The following is a 24426-nucleotide window of genomic DNA, read 5'->3' as shown; positions in this document are numbered from 1 at the left end:
TGAGTTAATTCATAGAGGGTGCAATTTGTTGCTCTGCCTCAGGTGGCTAAATATCTTTGACTGGACTTGCCCCAGTAACAATGGGAACTCTCAATTACAGGTGGTAAAATTTGAATGTGGAAATCCAAAGGACTTTTCTATCTCAAGATCCTCTAGGAGGCACATATTTCTCTGATTTGGGGAGGGGGGATAATAAATGGCCTGATGCTGTCGGGCAAGGAAGAGAGCAGGCCTGGCTCACTGTTGTCTAAGGCCAGACATAATGTGTTGGTAAATGAACCTGGTCCACAAGGAATGGAGGGAATAGGGCAAGGTGGTCATGATATATGAGAAGCTATGAGAATTAGAAGAAACCAAAGGGCATTCTGTTAGGGCTTGACAAGCCACAGGACTCAGAAAGAAGGAGAAGGAAGAATTACCACGACCTAAATTTCCAGGATGACACGCTCATGTACTATTTTAATGGATGGCCTGTGATACTATATACTATAAACAGCATTGCAAACATCATAGTTCTACAAGATGGCTCTCAGGGTACAAAAAGCAAAATCTGCATTCTGGTAATTTTCAAAAAAAAATGACACCATTTTAATGGAAGGATATGTTTTCAGATTATGTGGCATATTCAAAACATCACCAAAAGACAACAAAGGGGGGGGGGAATCCACAAACCATCAAAGCAAGTTCAGATAATGATTGCCTTTTCCTACTTCTCACCATTCATCTTAATGAAGGCATTTGAAATTGCAAAGCCAGGGTGGATTGATGTAGGAGGAAATGTGAGCAATTCACAGTCTCATCTCTACCTAAATGTGTTCTGTTCTATAACAACCCAGAATTATAAGACCCAATATTATCAATCCTTAGATACACCAAAAATGTTATTTCAAAAATATCTGCACTTATCCATTAGGAATCCTGCCTTTATTAAAGGAAACAGATTATCACTGAATATAACACAATAACATATACATTTTCCTACCTCCCATCCATTGCCAGGATCTTTCAGACTTGGGCTATGTTCTCCTACATATGGTCCAAATCTTTCACCCACTTCAATCTTCCTTTTGGCCCATATCCCTAATCCGGCTCCAGGAATATTTGATTCTCGAAGCTCAAACTCTGATGGAATTGGTATGTCATCAGGAATGTATATTGGAGCTTTGTAAGGAGATCCTTCCTTTGGTGTGAAGGCTTCACTTGATGTTGCTGGAGATGATTGTTCGTGAATACTGAGTGACAAAGTGCTTGGTTCTCCATCATTTTCAGATGTTTCTTCCAAAGGAATCTCAGGGAAGCTTTCATATACACACTCATTATCTGAAAAGGATTCCAAACATGAAGGGCAAGATGAGTGGATGTGCTTAAACAGTCTTAAGAGCCTATTTAAAATCAATCAAAGAAGGGGGCAGGCAGACCTTTCTTATTCCATAGTTTAGGCATCACAACTGAAAAGGTCCTTTTCTCTTGTCCTTACCAGTCATACTTTAGTTGGCAAAGGGACAACAAGGAGGAATTCAGAAACAGAGCACAGGTGTCTAGCAGGGTAATATGGGTGGAGATAGTTTCAAAAACACCATAGTCTTGGGCCTTTGAGGGTCAAAGCCAGCAACTGGAATTGAGCCTTTGAACCAAACCGGAAGCCAATCTGCCAAAAGCAGATACAAATCTGGCTACAGTATTCTCAACCAACTGTAGTTTCTAGATTGGGCTGCCCCTGATGACAATGTAGCAGGAATTACAGTATCCAACCTAGAAATGAACGAAGGCATGAATGACAAGGGCTTGATACGATTTCTCTAGAAAAGAGCATATATAGCAAATCACATAAGGGTACTCCAGCCCTGTCAGGAATTTCAAAGGGAAATATAGAAAGTGACCATTAGCAGCACCCAAAACTAATTTCAGATAATTTAACAGCAGAAAATAGCTATGGAACTTATTAGAAATAATTTAATATAAACTATTTGTGTTAGGATTGAACTGCATGTTATGTCAGTAGCATGGAAGCTATCTGAAACAAAACTTTGTGTGATGGCTTTCCCATGTGACAATCATAGCATATAGTATGGCTTGCTATATGGATCACCCAAGCCTGGAAAGAGTGCTCATACCACGACTTGCAGCGTCAACAAATGTGTGATATGGCACTCTATGAGATCCAACCAACCTGTGGAACAACTGTAGCAAAACCATGTTTCTGGAAGCCTCCACACTGCTGTCATGACCACCTCTAAGAACTAATCTGCTGGATCGGAGCAAAGGTCTGTCTCATCTAGCATTCTCTTTCTGCCAGCAACTCTTGGCTGTCAGTCACCCTGGCATATGGTTATTTGGAGCTATGTTGACTAATATGGACGTTCAATTTAGTTATCATGGTTGGCAGGCTAGATCACTCTTTAATGGACTTGTCAAATCCTTAAAACACACACACACACACCTTATATAAGCTAGCAGCCACCACAGTACCTTGTGGCAGTAAATTCATGTTAGTTATGGTGTGGTATACAGCTTCCCTTTGTCTGTCTTGAACCTATTGCCAATTAATTTCACTTGGTGACCCCGAGTTCTAGTATTATGAGAAGTGACCACTGAAGCAGAATTGGGATATTTATTTATATTTATTTTTCACCTTGCCATAAGAGATCAGGGCAGCTTACAATAGTTTATTTTCTCATTGCATGTCTGAGAGATGGTGATTTGCCCACTTTTTCGTAGCTATGGCCTCAGTCCAGTATACCTGAAGGAGCATCTCCACCCCCATCGTTCTGCCCGGACGCTGAGGTCCAGCGCCGAGGGCCTTCTGGCGGTTCCCTCATTGCGAGAAGCAAAGCTACAGGGAACCAGGCAGAGGGCCTTCTTGGTAGTGGCGCCCGCCCTGTGGAACGCCCTCCCACGAGATGTCAAAGCGATAAACAACTACCTGACATTCAGAAGACATCTTAAGTATTATTATTATTATTATGTTCAGTTTTTTTAAAGTTCAGAGTTAGGTCTGCTGTACACATATAGCACAATGAGATGCATCTAAAGTGGCAGAATGAGCTACAGCACTTCAGAAGGGTGCAGGGTGCACTATATATATATACATATTCCCATAGGCTGAAACTACCACAACCAAAATACTTCCTCCCCCCCCCCCCCACCAAAAAAAATACCCCATGCCTTGCAAACAGAAAACTTGCACACCAGGGAGAAATGCTCAGACAAGAGACTTTAGTAGGTGTTGCTGATTTCCTACTTGCAGGGAGTCATTTGTTTTAATGATTTTAAAAGAGAGGGGAACCTTTAGGTCCTGCCTGCAGGCTTCCCAGGGGAAGCCACTCTGAGAACAGGATGCTGGACTAGATGAGTCTTTTAACTGATCCAGCAGGGGTCTTGTTCATAAACTCTGGCTTTTTCAGGTGGTAGGATCAGGTGGTAACTAATGGAAAATACTCTGCTTGAGAAAGCTATTACCAGCCAGAGTAGACAATACAGGGCTAAATGGACAAAGAGTAGTACAGTGGTACCTCGGGTTAAGTACTTAATTCATTCTGGAGGTCCGCTCTTAACCTTAAACTGTTCTTAACCTGAAGCACCACTTTAGCTAATGGGGCCTCCCACTGCTGCTGCGCCGCCACCGCACGATTTCTGTTCTCATCCTGAAGCAAAGTTTTTAACCCGAGGTACTATTTCTGGGTTAGCGGAGTCTATAACCTGAAGCATCTGTAACCCAAGGTACCACTGTAAAAAGCAACTTTCTCCACTTTATTAATGCAATACCATGGTGCCAACATATTACGAAGTTAATCATTCCTGGTCCCTGGCCCAGATTCTCCAGAATAAACTGACCCCTTCGATTACAGGCTGCCACCCCTGATTTTCAGGCATGGGGGAAACCAGAGTTAGGCAAGCAAAGAGGCTTAGTAATCAGATGTCACATTTCTCTCTTACAATTTATTTTAATGGAGGTTTTCTGGTTGGATCTCTCTGCATCTGGCATAAATATGAACATTACAAGTAAACATAACAGTAAAGCAACTGATCAAAAGATCTCCCATCAAAACCCAAACATTCCTTAGTAGCACATTTACAGGGGGGGAAATAGCATCTCCCTTATCAAACTGAACGTATATACCATCGCAACCTTTTTTATGAAAACAATACAATTGTCAACTTGCTAGTGACTTTTGGCAAAATACCTGCAAGAATGTTTCTCAACCAATAATTCATAATGTTTAATTTGATTATAACTGCATTTCTAAACATGTTCCAAATCACCCAGGCTGCACAGGTCAGAGAAAAGTGTACTTTCACACTTTCTGTTAATGAGAGGCTTTCTTTGTTCGCAGAAACCATCCTGTTACGTTCACAAATGGGGCAAGTTCTCATGGGTGCTAAAACTATTTTGCTTCTTGATCTTTCAATCTTTATGAAAACAGATGTTGGGAGGAAAGCATCCTTAATTTCCTCAGCCAACATAATTTATCTCCACATGAAACAAGCCCCAGAAAACCTAAAATTGGGAAGCAAATACACAAACACAATTGTTGCAGTTTTGATTTCCAGGCAGACCTCTTTAAGATCATAAAATTGTCCCTGTTAGGAATTGGGTAATATAATTGCAATGTCTGAGTTGGGGAATAGAATAGATTAGGTAACATGGAAGTTTAGACATTTCCCTTCATTAAACAAAATCCTCATTGCTATTTTGCAATAAAACACGAGCAAGCTTCAAAGGAAACCCTGTAGGAAAGGTTAATTGCTACTAAAAGACCAGGGTAGACACCAGTGTGTGCACATTCTGCACAAATGTGTTATGTTGGCAGGAAAGAATGCACATGACTACGGCTGGGATATTCCTGATGAAGATGATAGAGCAGCTCTGTGCCAAGGCTAATGCCAGAGCTTTAACCTCTGTGGAGCCTGGGGTCAGTTTAAACAGTAACCTAGGCTTCTGTGTGGAATATGAGCAGGGGGGTTGACTTCCTTCCACTTGGACAAATGCTTAACCATTTAGCTGCTTTAGTAGCCTTTTCCATTCCAAAGGCAAAACAAGATTGCAATAGAATGTGTGTGAGAGAGAGTTAGGGAATTTTAAAGCAGTCAGGGCTCCTTAACCTTCAGCGAAGGAGCTAATAATCCAAATACAGAGATAGGCTTGAAGTTAGTAGCTAAATACAGTGCAACAGAAGTCCAGAGGTGTGTGTATTTAGTAATTCCACAAATGTACTCAGTTAATAATTTTTTTTTTTTGCGATGAAGTGCAAAATTCAGCATTTTGAGAATCCTCTCTCTTTTAAGCAAGTTCCAAGCTATTAGGACTGCATGGACAAGTCTGAATGCCTGAAAATTATTTAAAGTGCTTTTCCTACATAAGTAAGAGCGTTACTTTTTTTTAAGTACAGTGGTGCCCCGCAAGACGAATGCCTCGCAAGACGAAAAACTCACTAGACGAAAGGGTTTTTCCGTTTTGCGTTGCTTCGCTAGACGAATTTCCCTATGGGCTTGCTTCGCAAGACGAAAACATCTTGCGCTTTTTTCTTAAAGCCGCTTGAAGAGGCAGTTGCGACGGACCGTGCTTCGCAAGACGAAAAACATCGCAAGACGAAAAGACTCACTGAACGAATTATTTTCGTCTTGCGAGGCACCACTGTAATCCCATCATATGGAGCAGCAGTGTTACCATCACAAACATTACTACCTTTGAACCTTGGGTCTTGAAACAGCATAAATGCCTGGAATAGTATTATTCCCAAACCTTGCTTTTAAAAGCATGTAATTCATGATCATGAAAGGAAGAAAAAAATCATACATATAACTGATCTGTAAATTTCCAGTTTTTCCATTTCTGGCCTTGCAGGAGGCATGTTTCCATTTTTCTCTCAGTTCTTTCGAATTCAGCCAAAGCTAAGCAGTTTTAAGTAGCAATTATTTCATTGGTTGAAAGTGCATGCTTGAAATCAAAAGGTCTTAAAATTTCTTAAGTTTCATTAGATCATGGATTATTATTTTTTTAACAAAAGCATAGCAGTATTGTTTTAATTTCAGGTGTCCTCCACCAGCGTGAATTAAAAGTGTGACTATTAGAATAAGAGCATAACTACCTAAGAAGAACCCGGCTGGATCAGGCCAGTAGCCCATCTAGTCCAGCATCCTCTTCTCACAGTGGCCAACCAGATGCCTCTGGGATGCACACAAGCAAGGTCTAAGCATGACAATATTGCCCCCTCCTGCAGACCCCAGCACCTTTATTTAGAGGCATACTGCCTCCAATGGTGAAGGTAGAACATAGCCATCAGGATTAGTAGCTGCTGATAACCTCTCCTCCATGAATTTGTCCAATCCTCATTTAAAGCCCACCAAGTCAGTGGCCTTCACTACCTCTTGTGGGGGCAAATTCAAGAGTTTAACTATACACCATAAGAAGTGCTCTCTTTTGTCTGCAGTGGCGTAGCGTGGGGGGTGCAGGGGGGGCCGGCCGCACCGGGCGCAACATCTGGGGGTTAGGGTTAGGGGGCGCAAATCCACAGGTTAGGGGGCGCAAATTACTTGCCTTGCCCCGGGTGCTGACAACCTACGCTACGCCACTGTTTGTCTGTCCTGAATCTTCCAACATTCAGCTTCATTTGATGTCCCCAAGCGCTAGTGTTGCAAAACCTTTCTCTGTCCACTTCCTCCACACCATGCATAATGTTCTATCATGCCACCTCTTGCTCTCCTTTTCTGTAAACTAAAAAGGCCCAAATGTTGTAACCTTTCCTCACTGGGGTTGCTGCAGCCCTTTGATCAATATGGTTGCCCTTTTCAGAAGCTTTTCCAATCCCACAATATCCTTTTTGAGGTGAAGTAACCCAGAGGTGGATTTAAGGGAGTGTGTCTGGTTCGTACTAGGTACAGAGCCTTGGGGAGCTACAGGGGAAGCCACAACTATTGTTTAGAATACAGAAAGAGAGGTGGGGGTACCAAATTTGGGTGTCACACAGGGCACCACTGACATTTGAGACCCCAGGGTCCACCACTATATTAACCAGAACTGTATACAGTATACGTAGTGTGGTCACACCATAGATTTGTGCAGCAATATTATGCTCTTGGCAGTTTTATTTTCAGTTTGTTTCCTAATCATCCCTAGCATGGAATCCGCCTTTTTTTTTACAGCTATGGCACATAATAATAATAATAATAATAATAATAATAATAATAATAAATATTTTGTATACCACCCTCCAACTGAAGATCAAAGAGTCATTCGTGACATAAAAATAAAAAATGAGAGCACAAAATACATAATAAAAAACAAGAACAAAAATGAAAATAATCCAATAACACCCCCCAAAACACATTTAAATAGAATGTTGAACAACATCTTCGCCTAGCTTCTAAAGATATGTAATGAAGGCGCCAGGCAAGCCTCCCTGGGGAAAGCATTCCACAAACAGGGAGCCACTGCAGAAAAGGCCGATTCTCATTTTGCCCCCCTCCAGACCTCTCGTGGAGGAGGCACACAAAGAAGTGCCTCACATGATGATCACAGGGCACGGGTCAGTTCATATGGGGAGAGGCAGTCCCTGAGATATTTCTTTACTGGGCCGTTTGGAATGAATCGACATTATGGTTTTTTTCATTTTGATCAGAAACCATTAAACAAATTTACTTTTATAGCACAATCCTATGTATATCTACTGAGAAGTAAGTCTAGCTGAGTCCAATGGGCCCTACTCTCAGGTAAGTGTATATAAGATTGCAGTCTTTGATGCCTGACTGAACTCACATATCAATTGCAAATTCTAAGCTTTTTCACCAAAAGGTTATATTTTTGAAATGAAATTTCAAATATGATTAAGGGATAGATGAACTGTATTCCTAAGGAATCTGTGCAACAAACAAGATCCCCCATATACTGATGAGTTTCACATTATTATATGTTCATGTCAACTGAACCTAATGTAGGTGTGAATGAATCAAGAGCTTGATTATACTTCTGCTACTTGTGCTGAATAGTTGGTTAGACATTCCAGAAGCCCTATGGAATTGTAGAAAACTACTCACCTCATTAATATTATTCAATGTGAGTTATTACCTCCTTCTAGACAGTGTTTGATTTTATTGAGCTATACCAATCCAAATTCTGATAATACTCACTCTGGTGTGCAAGTTGAAAATGTCAATGGAGTTACTTTAAGGTTGACATATATATGTAAGTAAGATTACAATCAGATTTTTGTCATTAGTTGAAATCTATAGTGTTTCTCTTGCCTGTAACAGAGAGGAATATAGGCCACAGAATGTTTAGCATTTCTTTTATCTGTCTATCTTGATGGCAACTTCAGCTTTTACAAAAAGCTTGCTTGCAGCATGGAAATTTTGCAACACTATTCTGTTTTCTTTCTTGCTGCTAACCCATTATTGCAGGGGGGAAATCTGCACAAAGAAAATACTGTGCATATCTAGCAGAAGTGGGAGTTCTAGTAAGTGCCAAACCCATAAAATGTTAGAAAGGCAATACAAAACTAACTACTTCTGGATTTATTTCATTTCAGAAAAGAAAGGGGGGGTTAATAAACAAGTAGGACTTGCGCAACAATGACACTTGACAAATAAGAGGTCCCCTGTTCCTGCTTACTCAAAGAAAAAGAAGGCACACCTTAATAATGTTTAAATAATAATGTACAGGATGCTGGCCTGTTTCATTTTATGAGTAAAATGCCCATCATTGGGTTGAGCACTATGTTTGTGCAGAGGATAATGTGATAATGCAGAGACCTTGGGGCAGTGGGGGGGTACTATTAATTTCATGTCTATCCTACCTTTATTCTGAGAACCTCAAGGAAGGTCCACAGGCAGTCTCCCATCTAGGTACTAACCTGTCAGGGAACTGACATCAGAGGAAAGGGAGTTGGTAGGGCTCCCAGAGACTGGGAGAGAGTCAGCAGCCAAAGCAGGGACAAGGAGGGGGAGCGAGGGGTCTCTGGAGGAGGATCTCAGTAATGCTGAGAGAGACGCAGCAGCCCAGGCAGGAAACAGCAGGGGAGAGAAAGGGGTGAGAGACACATCCAGCGAAAATAGCGGGGAGGTGTCAGAAGCAACTGCAGGGAGACCCATGCTTCGCCGGAAGCTGCCACGTCGTGAGTCCAGGAGACGCGTTTCCGTTAAGGAACTTCTTTGCTGGAAGCGCTTCCGCAGGCAGCCACTGTCAGACACTACTAGTGACTAGAGCAGACATGTCTGAGGAGCTCTGTCACACACAGAGGTTTGTGGGGCCGCACAAACTCTGAAGGGGCACAATTTTAAGCACAAGCAGCTAATCATCCCCTGACAGCAGTCTGACAGTCTTTGTACGCTGCCTGTGCAGGAGAAAGCATCATGAGCAACCCAGCCGGAACCGGAGAGGCAGGGGTTGGAGCTGGTCCAAGCTTGGAAGAAAGGTATCAAGCTCTGGAGGTCCAACTTGCGCTGCAGACGGCGAGGCTCGAGGAGAGAAGGGCTCAGGATGCTGACAAAAAGGGGAGAACCACTCAGTTCCCCAGAAAGGTACCAGGATTGGTGCAGAAGTTTGGGGGGGACCCCAAGGATTACCATGCCTTTAGGACCGAGATGCAATATGCCCTGAATGTGCAGTTTGATGAGTTCCCTGATGAGGAATCGCGAGTTGCTTTCGTAATTGGGCATCTTGAGAAGGGGGCGCGGGACTGGGTTCGACCCCTGATGGCAACGCACAACGATATCCTAAAGGACACTATGAAATTCTTTCGTGCAATGGATATCATGTTTTCCAGCGATATTGAGGAAGGGGTGGTGCGCAGACAGCTAATGGCTTGCAAGCAGGGAAGCAGATCTGTCCGTGAGTACTGGACTGAATTTACCATGCTGATTCACAGATTGGGGTGGGATTTATCGGCAGCACCCATTCAGATGCTATTTGAAGAAGGTCTTTCTTCGGCTGTGAAAGACGAGCTGTCCAGGAGCCCCAGGGCGGTGTCTATGGATCAGCTGACCAAATCTGCGCTGACCATTGGAGCGCGCCAGGAGGCAAGAGCCTTGGAGAGGCGGGAAGGGAGAGGGGAACGTTGGAAGGAGTTACGCATTCCAGACATTCCTGAGCCAGCTTTCCCGCCGGCAGAGCCGATGGAAATCGGAACAGCCCGCGCGCGCGCAGTTTCAAAGCCCAGTGAGGGGGCGAAGAAGGAGGGAAAGGGAGCCCGGAAATGCTATCTCTGCCAACAGCCAGGCCACTTTGCCAGAGTATGCCCCCAGAGGAAGGAATGGCAAGGGATGGTGGGAGCAGTTGAGGGGGGAGAGCAGGGAGAAACGGAGCAGGTAAAAGCCAACGCCTGGTTGCCACCGTCAGGGCACTGCAGCCAGGCCAAAGAGCAGTGAAAGTGCCCGTGCCAGAAGCTCCTCGACCTGCTCTAGTGATTGAAGTGTCGCTAGAGCTGCAAAATGGACACCCCCTAAAAATAAAGGCGCTGTTGGACTCAGGCAGCTCCTGCAATTTTATGAGCAAGGAGTTTGCTGCTGAACATCAGATACAGACTATCCCTTTAAGCAACCCCCTGCAGGTGACCACGATCGATGGCAGGGAACTGTTGGGAGGAGGAGTTAGCTTGCAGACCGTCCCAATGATAATGAGGGTGGCAAGGCACACAGAACTGATAGCGTTTAATGTGGCCACCTTGGGAGGCGCTCCCATTATTTTGGGGATGAGCTGGCTAGCCTTACATGATCCGCTGGTGGGCTGGCATCAAAGAGTGGTTTCCTTCGGTTCAGCACATTGCTTAGAACACTGCAGGGGGGAAAAGGGGTCAGCAGGGGCCCAAGCCACCCTGGCAGGGACTGAAGTAATGGGAAAGGGGAAGGTGCCACCACAGTATGCTGATCTCAGCGACGTGTTCAGCGAGAAGGAAGCTGACCAACTACCCCCGCATAGGCCCTTTGATTGCCAGATCAATTTACTCCCTGGAGCACAGCTTCCTGTAGGCAAGTTGTATGCCATGTCAGACAGGGAAATGCAGGAGTTGCGAGCGTTCATTGACAAGAACCTGAAGAGAGGCTTCATCAGAGAGTCCAAGGCAGCGGGGGGTAGCCCAGTGTTTTTTGTGGATAAAAAAAACACGGACAAGCCGAGACTGGTATGTGACTTTAGGCGGTTAAATGCAGTGACAGAGCCGGCGGCTTTTCCTATGCCCAGGATTGATGATATTTTGACCAGGGTGCGGAAAGGAAAGATTTTTACAAAGCTGGACCTAAGGGGGGCGTACAACCTGATACGTATAAGGAAAGGGGATGAATGGAAGACCACCATGTTCACCCCTTTGGGGGCATTTGAATACCTCGTTATGCCTTTTGGATTACAAACAGGCTCCGCGTGTTTTCAAGCCTTCATGAACCACGTACTGGGGCCTTTGCTCTACAAGAATTGCATGGCCTTCTTAGATGACGTGTTAGTGTATTCGGAGAATGAGGAGCAACATGTGAGAGACGTCAGAGAAGTGTTGAGCAGGCTGCAAGCCAACAAGCTGTGGGTGAAACTGGAGAAGTGTCAGTTTCATACCAAGGAGGTGGAATTCCTGGGGTACCGCTTGTCAGACAAGGGGTTGGCCATGGACCCCGGCAAGGTTCAAGCGGTGCTGGAATGGAAAACACCCAAGACCAAGAAGGATGTGCAGAGGTTCCTAGGGTTTGGAAACTTTTATCGTAAGTTCATCCGAAACTTCGCCCACCTGACGGCGCCCATCACGGACTGTCTCAGCAGTAAAAAGAAGTTTGTTTGGACGGGGGAGGCGGAGCGAGCGTTTGAGGAACTGAAAAGGGCCTTCGCCTCTGATGAACAACTTCTACATGTGGATTTACAAAAAAAGCTGAGGGTCGAAACAGACGCTTCTGACAGAGCCATAGGGGCGGTGCTTCTTCTGCAGCCGGGGAAGGAGGGGTCAGAGTGGCGACCGTGTGCCTTCTTTTCGCGAAAGCTGAACAAATCTGAGAGGAACTACACGGTGTACGACCGGGAACTTCTTGCGATTCATGAGGCCTTCCGGAGATGGAGGCACCTGCTAATTGGTGCACAACAGAAGGTGCAAGTGTGCACGGACCATAAGAATCTAGAGTATTGGAGAACTGCGCGAGTGCTCAACCAACGGCAGTTGAGATGGGCCCAGGAGTTCTCCAAATTTAACTTTGAGATTTGTTACGTACCAGGCCCAGAGAACGTTAGGGCGGACGCTCTCTCACGCAAACCTGAATATTTGGAGGGAGAGGGTGCACCCGAAGAGACCCATGTCCTTCCCGAGGACCGCTGGGTGTGTGGGGCGGCATTGGTGGGGCAAAGGGAACTGGTAGAGGGAACGGTGCAGGATGAATACGCCCAGGACAAACTCAGGGGTCTCAGGAGGGAGGGAGACAAACCCGGGGGTTTTGAGGAGAGAAACGGGGCGTTGTACTACAAGGGAGCGTTATACATACCTGAAGGGGAATTGAGGGAAAAGGTACTCAAGCAACTGCACGATAGCCCCACAGCAGGACATTTTGGGCAACACAAAACCATGTGGCTGGTTACCAGGGAATTCTGGTGGCCCAAGGTCAGGGAAGATGTGCGGGAGTATGTGAGGGGGTGTGACCAATGCCAACGAGCCAAGGGGGAGAGGCGGGCACCGGCAGGTTTATTAGAACCACTACCCACGCCGGAAAGGCCATGGGAGGCAGTGGCAATAGATTTCATGACTGATCTGCCCAGGTCCAAAGGGAAAACAGCCATCATGGTTGTGGTAGACCTGTTAACCAAGATGGCCCACTTTATAGCCTGCTCACATGCGGTCACAGCGGAAGAAACCGCTAAATTGTTTGTGGAAAATGTGTTTAGGCTGCATGGCGCCCCCTTGAGGGTGGTTTCTGACCGAGGGAAACAATTTACTTCCAGGTTCTGGAGGAAGCTCATGAGCTTATTGCATGTAGAGGTGAATTTCTCAACTGCCCGTCATCCAGAAACCAACGGGCAGGCGGAAAGAGCTAATGGTGTCCTCCAGCAATATTTGAGGTGTTATGTGAATGACAGAGAGAATGATTGGGTGGAGAAGCTGGCGTTGGCAGAATTTGCCTACAACAATGCAGAGAACGTGTCCACGGGGATGAGCCCCTTTTTGGCTAATCACGGGTGTCATCCCTGAGCCTTCCCAGGGGGGGAAGGGAAGAACTGGAGCGTTCCAGCCGCAGAACAGTTCGTTGAAGAAATGGAAGCGATCCATCGCCAGCTCCAACTTAATTTAAACAGGGCGAAGGAGGAATATAAGAGGCAGGCAGACAAAACCAGAAGGGAAGGGGAAAGCATTAGGGTGGGGGACCAGGTGTGGCTGTCCACCCAAGGGTTACCATTCAAAGGAGGTTGTAAGAAGTTAAGACCCAAAAGGCTGGGCCCATTTGAAGTCACGCAACAGGTCAACCCAGTGGCTTTCAGACTCCGGTTACCGAACCACATGAAGTTGCACCCAGTGTTCCACAGGTCGTTGCTGTCACCGTATAAAGGGGACAGAGAGGGGAGGGTCAATAGGGGACCAGCTATGGAGGAAAAAGAACACAGCTACCATGTAGCGGAGATTCTCGATTCCAGGTGGAAGGGAGAGCAAGTAGAGTATTTGGTAATGTGGGAAGGGGAGCCGGAGTCGGAAAACACCTGGGTCAGGGCAGAGGATGTAGATGACGAGGTTTTGATTGAAACTTTTCATCAGAGATTCCCTCGTAAACCCCAGCCAGTGGCGAGGTTCCGGAGGGAATACTTCGCCACCACCGACGAAGAAGAAGAGTTGGAGGGGTTCTCTGATTCCGAGGTGGAGGAGGATTCAGCGAGTCGGAACGAAGACCGATGGAGGGAAATGTTCGAGACGTCTGAAGATGAAGAGGATTCTTTTCGGGGTTTCAGCTCCTCACCGCCCAGAGGAGAGAGTAGGGGCGGGGGAGAAGGGGGCCCTGGAGGGGAGGTGGATGTCAGGGAACTGACATCAGAGGAAAGGGAGTTGGTAGGGCTCCCAGAGACTGGGAGAGAGTCAGCAGCCAAAGCAGGGACAAGGAGGGGGAGCGAGGGGTCTCTGGAGGAGGATCTCAGTAATGCTGAGAGAGACGCAGCAGCCCAGGCAGGAAACAGCAGGGGAGAGAAAGGGGTGAGAGACACATCCAGCGAAAATAGCGGGGAGGTGTCAGAAGCAACTGCAGGGAGACCCATGCTTCGCCGGAAGCTGCCACGTCGTGAGTCCAGGAGACGCGTTTCCGTTAAGGAACTTCTTTGCTGGAAGCGCTTCCGCAGGCAGCCACTGTCAGACACTACTAGTGACTAGAGCAGACATGTCTGAGGAGCTCTGTCACACACAGAGGTTTGTGGGGCCGCACAAACTCTGAAGGGGCACAATTTTAAGCACAAGCAGCTAATCATCCCCTGACATAACCATTACCAGATTAGTTCAGCAAGATTGCTGAATTATATGCCATGTCCCAACATGGATCCTACTGTCTTAGAAGTGGAGCATCTTCTGTCCACTCTCAACTGTGTCCGAGTTTAGCTCATTTGCTTTATCCTATAGAATTCAACAAAAGCCAGATCACATATGCAAATCCCCATTTTTTTATTTCCATATCCTGCCCTATATTCTGCTTCTTGATGGGATACTACAGTGGGACAGAATCTTGCACTTGAAAGAATGTGACAAAGAACTAGAGAACAAACTGTAATGTAGTATCTGGATAGAGTCATTCCAGAGTGATACACAGTATTGGAGAATTTTGTTTCATGATTCTACCGTAAGGTAGATGTCAGCACTTGAGCATTAGTGAAATATGATATGCATTCACATTCCAACATATTTAAATTTTAGGTAGAATATTTCATAGTCTGAAAAATCAAAGCAACTGTGGAGTCTGAGATAATCAGAAGTTGCTATCAAAAGTGCAGATGTTATCCTCTTGCTTGCTTCGTTATGCAAATTCAAAACTGAATATGAAAGACAGATTGAGGAGTTAGCATGTGAATTCCCTTGGCTACTGGTCTTTGCTTTTTTTGCTTCTAAGTGGTTGTTCAAGTCTTAAATCAGGATACTACTTATAAGGACCATCTACTCCCATATGGACCTGCTGGTGGTGCTGTGGGTTAAACCACAGAGCCTAGAACTTGCTGATCAGAAGGTCAGCGGTTTGAATCCCCGTGATGGGGTGAGCTTCCGTTGCTTGGTCCCAGCTCCTGCCAACCTAGCAGTTCAAAAGCACCTCAAAGTGGAAGTAGATAAATAGGTACTGCTCCGGCGGGATGGAAAACGGCATTTCCGTGCTCTCCAGACACCGTCACAGTGTTCCGTTGCACCAGAAGTGGTTTAGTCATGCTGGCCACATGACCCTGAAAGCTGTCTGTGGACAAACACTGGCTCCCTTGGCCTGAAGCAAGACGAACACCACTCCCCATAGCCGCCTTTGACTGAGCTTAACTGTCCAGGGTCCTTTGCTTATTTACCTTTTACATGGAGTAAGGTGATCCTGCAGGTGAACTGGCCATAAGCTGTTAAGGGCTTTATATACCAATAGTAACACCTTGAACTTGGCCTGGCAATGCCAAGCACACTGCTAAAACAGGGAGGTTTAGAAGTCTGTAGTGGACTGCCTTGTCGTGTCACCAGTTATGAAGGCTTGCCCTACATCCTGGCTACAGGAATGTCAATGTGGTATTGACTAGGCTGCTGGAATCGTGGAGAGCTGCATTCAAATTCCTGTTCAGCCAACTCACTGAGTGACCTGGAACTGGGTTATTGTGAAGATAAATTGGGGCGAGGGGGGGTCATGTCTGCCACTTTGAGTCCTTGGAAGATGAGTGAGTTAAAAGTTAATTGGTTAGTAAGCACACAGCATCAGTTAACTCACATATATGTGCACACACTGCATGAGCCAGAAATATACATCTTCCCCTGCATCCACCAGATAAATTAGCTAAAAATTCTAATCTGAATTCCGATATAAAAATTCTAATTCTGAATTCCGATATTCACAACCCTCTCTTGTGTAGAATTAATGAATAACACTTGCCATTCTGTTTCTTGAACTGGACTGCTCACATAAGCATTAAAAACGTTAAGAAGCATTAGGAAAAAAAACACTATATAAATGCTATACTTTATTATTATTATTATTATTATTATTATTATTATTATTATTATTATTATTATTATCACCTTATCAGACATGATTTATTTCTATATGCTACTGATATATAGAAAGAGTGTTGACAAAGAATCACCTCCCTGCCCGCCCCAAAAGCACTGAGCTACTGAAGAGGCATAATGAACTGTAGGAAAAGTAAAACACTGATAAAACTGAACACTTTGGAGAATGGACTATAAACCCTGATGCATAGCTGGGTGCAGCTGCAGCTTAAGAAAGATCATTTCTATATGAGTAAGTGGTCATTCTCGGCTAGCAGTTAATACCATGTAATAATACGCTAACTGCATGAGAACTCCACATTGTTTCTGGAACATGTCAATATCAGCTTGCACAATAACTAGCAGCATTTGGGACTCTGGATAGTGTCGGCTGTGTCTAATTGAGTAACACTGTCTAAGGCATTTGACGTGCACCAGACACCGTCTCTTAATTAGGGGCCAATATTGAAAGACTCCGGGTCAAATTCTGCTTTTCAATTACATGGGTGCTGTTCTCCTTGATGTCAGCAGGAGCTGCACCTGCATACCCCTGTTTGGGATTAAGTATGCTGCATTCTATATATAAACTATGGTAATTATTGCAGCAACACAAAACTGAATTTATTTGCAGTTTTAAAATCTCATTTTATATATAGCTCTGGTTCAACCAACTTTGGTCAAGGCATTTATACTATCTATACTTCTCCTCTACTAGAACTCAACTGCAATCATAAGCATGAAAAATTATTTGCAGTTAACAGGGTTTGAACTACAGCATTATATCAACCTGGGAGTGCCATTAAAGTTTTGCACTGGTTGATAAAGTCTGCTCAGCAGAATATGTTCTATTTTGACTTTCAGAATCCTCTCTGGGTAACGTACAAAGTGGAACAAAAGGTAGATGAAAAACTCCCTATATGTAGTATAGCATATAGTATATATAGAATAGAATATACTATATATACTACAGAGTCAACACTGTAAGAAAATCAATGGCCCTACATAGATGAAATAGGCTGCAGTAGTAAGTATCTGGTCCACTAATACTGGTGATATTAAAAATAATAACCTCTAGGGCATTATCATCTGCTTGGTTATGACTCATAACATATCAACTATATTGGCTGGATGGGTAATTACTATTCTTTTCAAGAGAAAAAGGAAGGAAGGAAGGAAGGAAGGAAGGAAGGAAGGAAGGAAGGAAGGAAGGAGGGAGGGACAGAAAGCCAAGGAGAAATGCAGAGGGGGGAGAGGAGAGAGAGAGAGAGAGAGAGAGAGAGAGAGAGAGAGAGAGAGAGAAAGAGAGAGAGAGATGTTTAAAAATGAGGAGGAGGAGGAGGAGGAGGAGGAGGAGGAGGAGGAGGAGAAGAAGAAGAAGAAGAAGAAGAAGAAGAAGAAGAAGAAGAAGAAGAAGAAGAGTAGTAGTAGTTGTAGTAGTAGTAGTAGTTTGGATTTGATATCCCGCCTTTCACTCCCTTTAAGGAGTCTCAAAGCGGCTAACATTCTCCTTTCCCTTCCTCCTCCACAACAAACACTCTGTGAGGTGAGTGGGGCTGAGAGACTTCAGAGAAGTGTGACTGGCCCAAGGTCACCCAGCAGCTGCATGTGGAGGAGCGGAGACGCGAACCCGATCCCCCAGATTACGAGACTACCGCTCTTAACCACTACACCACACTGGTTAGTCCCAAGAGGGAAAAGATGGAAGATAATGGTCTTAGGGCATATTCCAAAGTAACACTTTGTATTTAAACCTTCACGTAATAATTTAGTGTCATTAACATATTAATATAGTGCCATGGGAAAGTTATCAAAATTCTAAGATCCAGCTCAGGGATGTGTCTAGGAAAATAATGCATTTATAAAGTTTCCACTTATCGGAACTCAGTGGTTTAAAAATTAAGGGCACCCTAGATTTGCTGAGATCAGCAAGTTATGACATTCCCAGCCAGCGTAAGTCCTCAACCCGAGCTCAGCTGGACATATACCGGTTTAACATCCACGCTCGCCCTGGACTGGCAGCATTTAAACCAACATAAGTCCTAAAAAGCAGGCATTCCATGGGAGTGATGGGGGAACGGCTGAGGTGGTGTGGGGACCAGTGGCGTAGCGTGGGTTGTCAGCACCCGGGGCAAGGCAAGTAATTTGCACCCCCTAACCCGTGGATTTGCGCCCCCTAACCCTAACCCCCAGATGTTGCGCCCGGTGCGGCCGGGCCCCCCCTGCACCCCCCACGCTACGCCACTGGTGGGGACATACACCGGATCCTAACTCAGTTCAGCGTGGTTAAGTGACCTGGGAACATGGAAGAGCTTATGCCAACAACAAGAATGGTGTAAGTCAAACTCTAAATGCTTGTTTCCCCTCTGCCAGGCTTAAACTGGCTCAGTTATCAGTAGTTCCACTCCTGGATGCACTTTGGATCTGGTGTACTTTAGGCTGGCTTAATTAAAGGCAGCATAAATTATGCTGGCTTCCCATACTTGCTCCCTTAACTGGAATGTAAGAACAATGTAATGTAAAATGTTGATTAAATAAATAGTATATTGAACTGAACAGTCATATCCTGAGCCTGATGAATCGCACACTGAAAAACAGAACTTTCTATTCCACATTCTAGAAATATATATGTACTGAGTCCTACATTAGTACACTTAGCCATGCACTTCAATGTGTGTGGCAATTATGTGTGTTTTACTTCCACCAATAAAGCAAACTGAGATGTCCACTGCATCTTTTATTTTCTTAAGCATTAATATAAAGCATCAACTACAGATATTACTAGTATGGTTGTGATTGTGCATACTGTAGTTACCAGTACATATGCAGCCTCCAGGTTTTGCCTCTGGGCTTGTCAGCAGACAAAAGCTCAGGTCTATGTCACAGGTGAGCTCACAAGCTCTTCCGCTTCTGTATAGACAGGCCTCAGATTTCAACCACCACTGCCCCCAATGATGTACAGTAAACCCAGACAATCTTTAGAACTGACAGCCCAATCCACAAGCCCCTTAAAAACCAAGCATTCTCACTTGAAACAAAATGCAGCTGCATTGAAGTTACCAGGATAAAATCAGCTTAATTCCTAATATTTTGACTTAGCACAATTGTAGAACAGTCTATAAGTGAATTAAACTTTATCTCACAATATATGTATTTTTAAAACAGCCTAGCCTACTTGAAAACATAAAGTCATTAGTAGACCTTCATCTTTTTAAATTGGGATGTCACAAATTAACGCTGGGAATTACACGTTTTCCTGTTTAAAAGAAAGCTGTAATCACAGATGACTATTCCTCCAAATTACAATAAAGATAGATAACAGAATGAATTATAAAACAAAGGTTAGAGACAGAAACTGAGCATTGTGGCGGTAACGACTTTTAATTGGATTCAGTTTATCACATTTTTCAGAGTACCACAGAAGCAGAAGAAAGGATTAGAATTATTTCCACATTTCACTGTTTGGCATAATGAGAAAACAGAGGGAGGTCCTCATCCCTGATGCGTATGGTGAGCCACAGGAGATGTTTAACATGTCAGGATATAGTAGCGTATGGTCCCGAGACACAAATGCGTAGGCTCCATTATAATGTAACAAAGTGTAATCAATTGGGGGGGAAATAGCTAGGTCATGAAAATTTGTTAGGCAAGAGCATAATTTCTAAAAGGAAGTTTAACCCCTTAGTGTCATCAGTGACTTGTATATTTAACCTACAGGAACCTTTTGTTTTTAAAAAAAACCAACAGTAGTGGGGAAAGGTTTTGTTTCCCCCCAAATGATTTATGAATTAATAAAAATTATGGATAATTCTAAGTGACTGTTACTAAAAAGAAAGAGATGTCACCATTTGCATTGGTGGGATGAAATTCTGCAACACCTCATATATAGGGGTTTATCAATTGCAATTTCCTTCTACACAGCTTTGAGGTTCTAGACATCCTGATGTTAAATATTTATGTTTGAACAATATGGTCCTATGCATGTTTATTTAAAAGTAAAACTTGGTGAGATATGCTGACAGATAAGTGTGTTTACGACAGCCACCTAACTACTGCTCCACCAAAAAACCCTTGGGAGCCTTCATTTTCAAACAATCTTAATACCATGGGTGTAGTCGGGGGGCAGATGCCCCCCCCAAAAAAAAATCAATAAAAATACATAGCAAACTGAGGTTCTGCCCCTCCTAACAAAAGGCTTTCCCCTTCCTAACATAAATCCTGGCTACACCCATGCTTAATACTATTACAGAAGACAATGGGCATGTGAGATAAGTGAGAAGGTAATGTGCCTGGGTAACCTGTGTCTTGGCATGTATTTTCATTTAGTAAGACTCAGAATTAGGATTGGTTTCTACAGCTAAAGAAGAAATACCACCCATTTCCAGTTGGCTAAAGCTTTTCCATGCTACATTACTCCTCCTTTTACAGCTATATTTTAGAATTTGCATATCAAACTGCCAAGCTCAACATAGTAAATGACCCTTTACTCCATATGCAATTCCAAATCTATGGGCCTGGTTGGAATCTGACTATGGTCTGGATCCTAAGATAACATAAGGAAATTCATGGAAGGAAATTTCCCCATCTCTTCCCTGTAGCCACTTGCATTCTCCAAAAAGCCTCTCTGGAAAACTGCTGCAGCAATCAATTGATAAGCATTTATTTATTCCCTTGCATTTTATCCTGTATTTCTTCCATCAGGGAACCTAAGGGGAAATGCATGCATGTGGTACCCAGGCAATCACACATCCAGGCACTGACCAGCCACAGACCTGCCTTCATGTAGGAACCAATCCAGATTCCAACATATCAACTGAAACTTTTCGTTCTACGTAAGGGAATTTCCGTTATTTAAGGAAAGGAAAGAGATTTCTTACCACAGCCTAACCATAGCCAGCACCCCATTCACTCAACCCAATGTGAGTGAAGAAGTGCGCCTTCCAAGCCGAAGGTTGAGTTTCAGCAACTTTCCCAAATTTCACAATGAATTATGGTTTTTATTATTAAATGAGTTACCCAGCTTCCACCAATATCTATTTAATAGAAAGAGAACCAATATTCTTTCCAGTACCAGGTTATTCATACCATACATTTATTGTCTACATCAGTGGTTCTCAAAGGGTGTGGCACGCCACACTGGTGTGATAGGAGAGGATAGCGAATATGGCAGGATGATTCAAGGACAATCAAAGAAATATTGAAAAATTTCAGTATAGTGTAATATAGTGCAATATACTATACTATACTAGTGTTTTTCAACCTTTTTTGGGCAAAGGCACACTTGTTTCATGAAAAAAATCACGAGGCACACCACCACTGTGTGCGGAGAGGGAGATGTCAGAGCCCCGCTGCTCTCTATGGGGAATCGGATGAGAGCGGACCGCCTGTCCGCTCTCATCCGATCCCATCCAATCTGATCCCCACCCAGGATGGATGGAAAATAGGGTGGACCCAGTCCAGCGCCCGCCTAGTGGGCGAAAATTTGACTTTTTTTAAAAAAAAAATCTTTTGAATTTTTCAATTTTTCCCACGGCACACCAGGCAACATCTAGCGGCACACTAGTGTGCCGCAGAACAGTGGTTGAAAAACACTGCTATACTATACTATACTATACTATACTATACTATACTATACTATACTATACTATACTATACTATACTATACTATACTATACTATAAAAAAAATTAAATATAACCAAGAACATTGGTTATTCTTCTACAGTTCTACACAACATATTGTTTTGAACAGGGATTTTCAACTCTGATAGATCAGAAAAGACAAAGGTTTCTTTGTGAGATGAGAGTTTGTCTCAAATTAGACGTAATATAAATGAGATTCAGCAAAACAACCTCGCATTTCTCATTGAGTTTGTATACATACTTAAGGTACATGTATATGTTTATAATTGTATTTTTGGAATGATTCATGTTCCTATGTAGCTGCATTGTTTTATACTTTCTGGATGTTCCATGATCCTATTATGACATAGTTGTGTTCTATGTTATAAATCAAGCACTGCTAAGAGTTGTTTCTTTTTGTTTCCCAATATCAATTTTTTAAAAATGGTGTGGCATGAGCAAATGTTTATTCTGAAAGTGTGGCCCAGAGAAAACGTTTGAGAACCACTGGTCTATATGAACAGCCTTGATTTTCTTCAGAAAACCATTTTTAAAATCCTACCTTCAGAAAAATGATACTTTTGCCATTGTGAAATAAAGTTTCAAACACATGATGAGAGGCAAAAATATCTGGGGAGGTTTTGCGCATCCCTGGCATTCATAATGGATCCCTGGATCGAGGCGGATCAGGGCTGCTGATCCTTTTAGATTTGTCAGCAGCCTTTGACATGGTCGATCATGATCTTCTGGACCATCGCCTCGCAGACGTGGGGATACAGGGCATAGCCCGTAACTGGTTGTGCTCTTTTATCTCTGGTCGGGGACAGAGGGTGGCACTAGGGAGGGAAATGTCGTCACGCCACTCCTTGGTGTGTGGAGTGCCACAGGGCGCAATTCTCTCCCCGATGCTTTTTAACATCTTTATGCGCCCCCTTGCCCAGATTATCCGGAGCTTTGGGCTGGGCTGTCACCAATATGCTGATGACACTCAGCTCTATCTGCTGATGGATGGCCACACTGACTCGGCCCCGGACACACTGACCAGATGCTTGGAAGCTGTGGCTGGATGGTTTCGTGGGAGCCAATTGAAACTAAATCCTTCGAAGACAGAGGTCCTATGGCTGGGTCGGGATGGTATGGGGATGAGGGACCAACTCCCTTCTCTTGAGGGGGCCCAGTTAGTGCCATTGCCTTCCGTTAAGAGTTTGGGTGTAATCCTTGACGCCTCCCTTTCCATGGAGGCGCAAGTTACAGCAACAGCCAAGGCGACATTTTTCCACCTTCGCCGCATCAAGCAGTTGGTCCCTTACCTTTCCCGCCCCGACCTGGCCACAGTGATCCATGCGACAGTCATCTCCAGGCTTGACTACTGTAATTCGCTCTATGCGGGGCTGCCCTTGAAGCTGTCCCAGAAACTCCAGCGGGTACAGAATGCTGCAGCGAGGCTCCTCACGGGGTCTCTGCCATGGGAGCATATTCATCCAGTGCTTTACAAGCTGCACTGGCTCCCGGTGGAGTACAGGGTTAGATTTAAGGTGCTGCTTTTGACCTTTAAAGCCCTTCACGGCCTAGGACCCTCGTACCTACGGGACCGCCTTGCCTGGTATGCCCCACGGAGAACCTCAAGGTCCATAAATAACAACACCCTAGTGGTCCCAGGCCCTAAGGAAGTTAGATTGGCTTCAACTAGAGCCAGGGCCTTTTCAGCACTGGCCCCAACTTGGTGGAACGCTCTGTCTCATGAGACCAGGGCCCTGCAGGATCTGATTTCTTTCCGCAGGGCCTGTAAGACAGAGTTGTTCCGCCTGGCCTTTGGCTTGGAGCCAATTTGATTCCCTCCCCCCCCCCATTTTCTTTTTTCTTTTCCTTCTCCTGCAATGAGGCTACATTTTAATATTTTAATGTTCCATTATTTTAATGTTGTATTTTATTTTTGTTTTTAAGTTGTAATCATTCATCTTGTTTTTATTATTGCTTGTAAGCCGCTCTGAGCCCGGCCTTGGCTGGGGAGGGCGGGGTATAAATAAAAAATTATTATTATTATTATTATTATTATTATTATTATTATTATGTGCAGACTGAATGATTAGTGAAGACAGCAACAAATCCCAATTATATAGTATGTATTTCATAGCAGGCTGGTGTTCAGATTTTACATCTAAATGGGTATTAGTAACAATAATAATAATTAGTGAAGTCAGCAACAATTCCCAATTATGTAGTATGTATTTCATAGCAGGCTGGTGTTCAGATTTTACATCTAAATGGGTAATACTCTCCCCTCGCCCCATTCTAGTGATGGTTTAATCATTTGTGGGTTTGCTCTGTATAGCTTTGTTGGAGACAGAGGCTCTTGTAGAACCATCCAACCAGAAAGTCTTTAATTATGTTATTACACTAATAGACCCTTAATTATATGTGGATGCCAGGATGCAACATCACAGTAAGCCCTTGAAATGCTAATAAAAACATGAGAAACCAATCCAGTAATCAGAAAAAGTATCAAATAATTCACCCTACAATGCCATCAACTTGAAAAGAAAAATCAAACCCTGGCAAGAATATTTTCCACCATTTATTTTGCGTGGGAAATTCCAAGCCTTACTTCCCCCACTGGCTACTTGTCAGCCGCCAACCATCATCAAATTTCTCCAAGGT

At 44.0% G+C, this 24426-nt stretch overlaps 1 protein-coding gene across 13 annotated transcripts in view; it reads right to left on the bottom strand.

Annotated features, from left to right (window-relative positions):
* MECOM (MDS1 and EVI1 complex locus) overlaps nt 1-24426 on the bottom strand; it is a 495241-nt gene that overhangs the window by 265283 nt on the left and 205532 nt on the right. For all 13 annotated transcript variants that reach the window (XM_082223908.1, XM_082223897.1, XM_082223911.1 and 10 more), the window contains exon 2: nt 983-1320. In XM_082223908.1, the coding sequence (XP_082080034.1) occupies nt 983-1320 (338 nt within the window). The remainder of the gene's footprint in view (nt 1-982; nt 1321-24426) is intronic.

This window comes from Podarcis vaucheri, assembly GCF_965113315.1.
Source record: "Podarcis vaucheri genome assembly, chromosome: 5".
NCBI lineage: Eukaryota > Metazoa > Chordata > Lepidosauria > Squamata > Lacertidae > Podarcis > Podarcis vaucheri.
This window is presented reverse-complemented; position numbering and strand designations above follow the sequence as displayed.